Genomic DNA, 2,500 nt, shown 5'->3' with positions numbered 1-2,500 from the left:
GTATTAGTCCTTCCCATTTATTATTAACGCCGAATCATGTAGAAAACTTCAAATAACTTTTACTCGTGGAAAAAAAGAAAAAAGATAAAGCTGTTCGGACAGAAGTTCTTCATAAGGAATACATTACGATGACTGTATTATCCTGCCTCCTCCGTATTATCGCTCTAATATAAGAGTCCTTTGTGTGGACTGTGCCATCGCGTACCCTCGCCATCCCCGGTACTCTCGGGTCGGGGAGAATACAGTATATAAACAAAGAGAGAGGGAATGAGAGAGAGAGAGAGAGAGAGAGAGAGGGGGGGGGGGAGAGAGAGAGAGAGAGAGAGAGAGAGAGAGAGAGAGAGGGGGGGGGGGGAAGTGAAAGAGAGAGAGAGAGAGGGGGGGGGGAGAGAAAGAGAGTGAGAGTGACATAATACGTTCGTGACCAGTGTGGTTTGAAATGCCCGTAGTCTGTAGAAACAAGACCAAATTTGACTTTCATTTTGTACAGAAAAATCGAACATAAAGTATAAACTCACGATTAAGTCACGTAGCTCATGTGGTTATTTAGTGGAAATATATGTTTGCCTAAACGGTTAACAAATAAGTATTCTGATTAAATATTCTAAAACACGCATCTCCAACTCGCATATCAATCCCAGATGCATTCCTGTTGTTTAAAGAAAAATCTATAAAGTTTTCACAATTCACTAGACCTTAATTAAATTAAATGGCAACTTTTTTCAGTAATAGCAAGGTAAAGAAGAACGAGAGAGAGAGAGAGAGAGAGAGAGCGAGAGAGAGAGAGAGAGAGAGAGAGAGAGAGAGAGAGAGAGAGTGAGTGAGTGAGGAGAGAGAGAGAGAGAGAGAGAGAGAGAGAAAGAAAGAGAAAGAGAGAGAGAGAGAGTAAGTGAGTGAGTGAGAATGAGAGTGAGAGTGAGAGGGGCGGAAGGAAGAGAAAGAGACAGACAGACAGAGAGACATACAGATCAGCGCTTTCCCACATCTGCGTCAGCCTCACATCCCCCGCGGTCACGCCGACCCTCCTCTCACTTTCGCCCTCGTCTTGCACGCCTCCGAGAAAAGCTCCGTCACTCTCTCACTCTCGCTGCTCTGACGCTCTTGTGCATCGTCACTTCCATCTCCGGGATTTGGCAGCGATGGTAAACCACTTGCAACCTTTTTTGCGCTTACTTTTGTTATTATTCTGGCGTCCATATATCCCCCCCCCCCTTTTTTTTCTCGAGCGAATTCGTGTGGGAGAATAATTGTGGCTTTCGGAGGGGTGTTGTTGGAAGTTTGTATTTACCTGATACTTCCTTGTTGTTTGAATTTCTCTCTCTCTCTCTCTCTCTCTCTCTCTCTCTCTCTCTCTCTCTCTCTCTCTCTCTCCTCTCTCTCTCTCTCTCTCTCTCTCTCTCTCCTCCCTCCCTCCCTTCCTTTCCTCCCTTCCCTTCCTTTCTTCCTTCCTTCCTTCCTTTCCTCCCCCCCTCCCCCCTCCCTCCCTCCCTCTCTCTCTCTCTCTCTCCTCTCTCTCTCTCTCTCTTCTCTCTCTCTCTCTCTCTCTCTCTCTCTCTCTCTCTCTCTCAAGAACCAAATCAAAAGGTCGAGTATATAAAGGCAACGTTTGAGTAACAGAAGTTGTCCCACCTCTTTTCGCATGCTCACAACCTCTCTCCATTTGCTCGCTAATTTTCTAGCTGTTTAGAAACTGAGTAGACCGGGAGACAAAGTAGAAACCTAAATCTAATTTCTAAGTAAGGAAGCCTAAGCACAGACGAGGGTGGGAAGGGCGCGGGAAGAAGGGGCAGTGATGGTGAAACAGGGCGTGAGAGCCTGCGATAGTGATGAGCTTCTGTAATGATAACAGCCTACTTCCTGATAACACCTAAGAGCTTACCTGTCCTGTTTTAAATTCGAAATAGTTACTTTTTGAATGATGCAACCCAGCTCATAAGCTCAGACCTATTTTTTTGTGACTTGCATCTTGTAGCAAACATACCAGTATCGTATTTTTTCCCGAATATCACCCAGTATTCCAGTTGGAAGCTGAATGTCCGATTCATATCAGGAACTCCGATTATGACACTACTGATATATATAATAAAACAAAAAACTTAATATCAGTGCCCTCGTAATGTTATTATCATAATCCACACAAACGGTGCACCCATACTTTTACACTGGACGTGGATTCTGGATTTTAAGATTATATGTATTATTATTTTGTAGTTCCTTTTGGGTTTAATTGTAGCCTGTGTGGTTGGATATTAGACATGAATTCTGGATTTTATGGTAGTTATTTAGGTGCGTTATTATGTGTAGTGGGTTTGAGTTTAATAGCATGTGGTTGTGTTCCCCAGAGCGCGACTGGGAGGGCGGCATCGACAACGAAGGCCTGGATATCAGCCAACTGGAGAGCTACATCAACGATGACAATAACGACACCATGTAAGTCCAGTGCTCTTTTCTTCTCTGATATTGTGGTATGATATCAGTGCATCTATACATTTTTTACATT

General features: G+C 43.9%; 1 protein-coding gene across 1 annotated transcript in view; it reads left to right on the top strand.

Moving 5' to 3' along the window:
* Positions 1 to 2,500, top strand: part of LOC119574560 (myelin regulatory factor-like) — a 28,673-nt gene that overhangs the window by 15,262 nt on the left and 10,911 nt on the right. Inside the window, 1 exon segment of the mRNA XM_037921833.1 lies at positions 2,343 to 2,430. Within this exon segment, the coding sequence (XP_037777761.1) occupies positions 2,343 to 2,430 (88 nt within the window).

This window comes from Penaeus monodon, chromosome 6 (assembly GCF_015228065.2).
Source record: "Penaeus monodon isolate SGIC_2016 chromosome 6, NSTDA_Pmon_1, whole genome shotgun sequence".
Taxonomy (NCBI): domain Eukaryota; kingdom Metazoa; phylum Arthropoda; class Malacostraca; order Decapoda; family Penaeidae; genus Penaeus; species Penaeus monodon.
The sequence above is the reverse complement of the archived record's forward strand: the minus strand, read 5'-3'. Positions and strand labels throughout refer to the sequence as shown.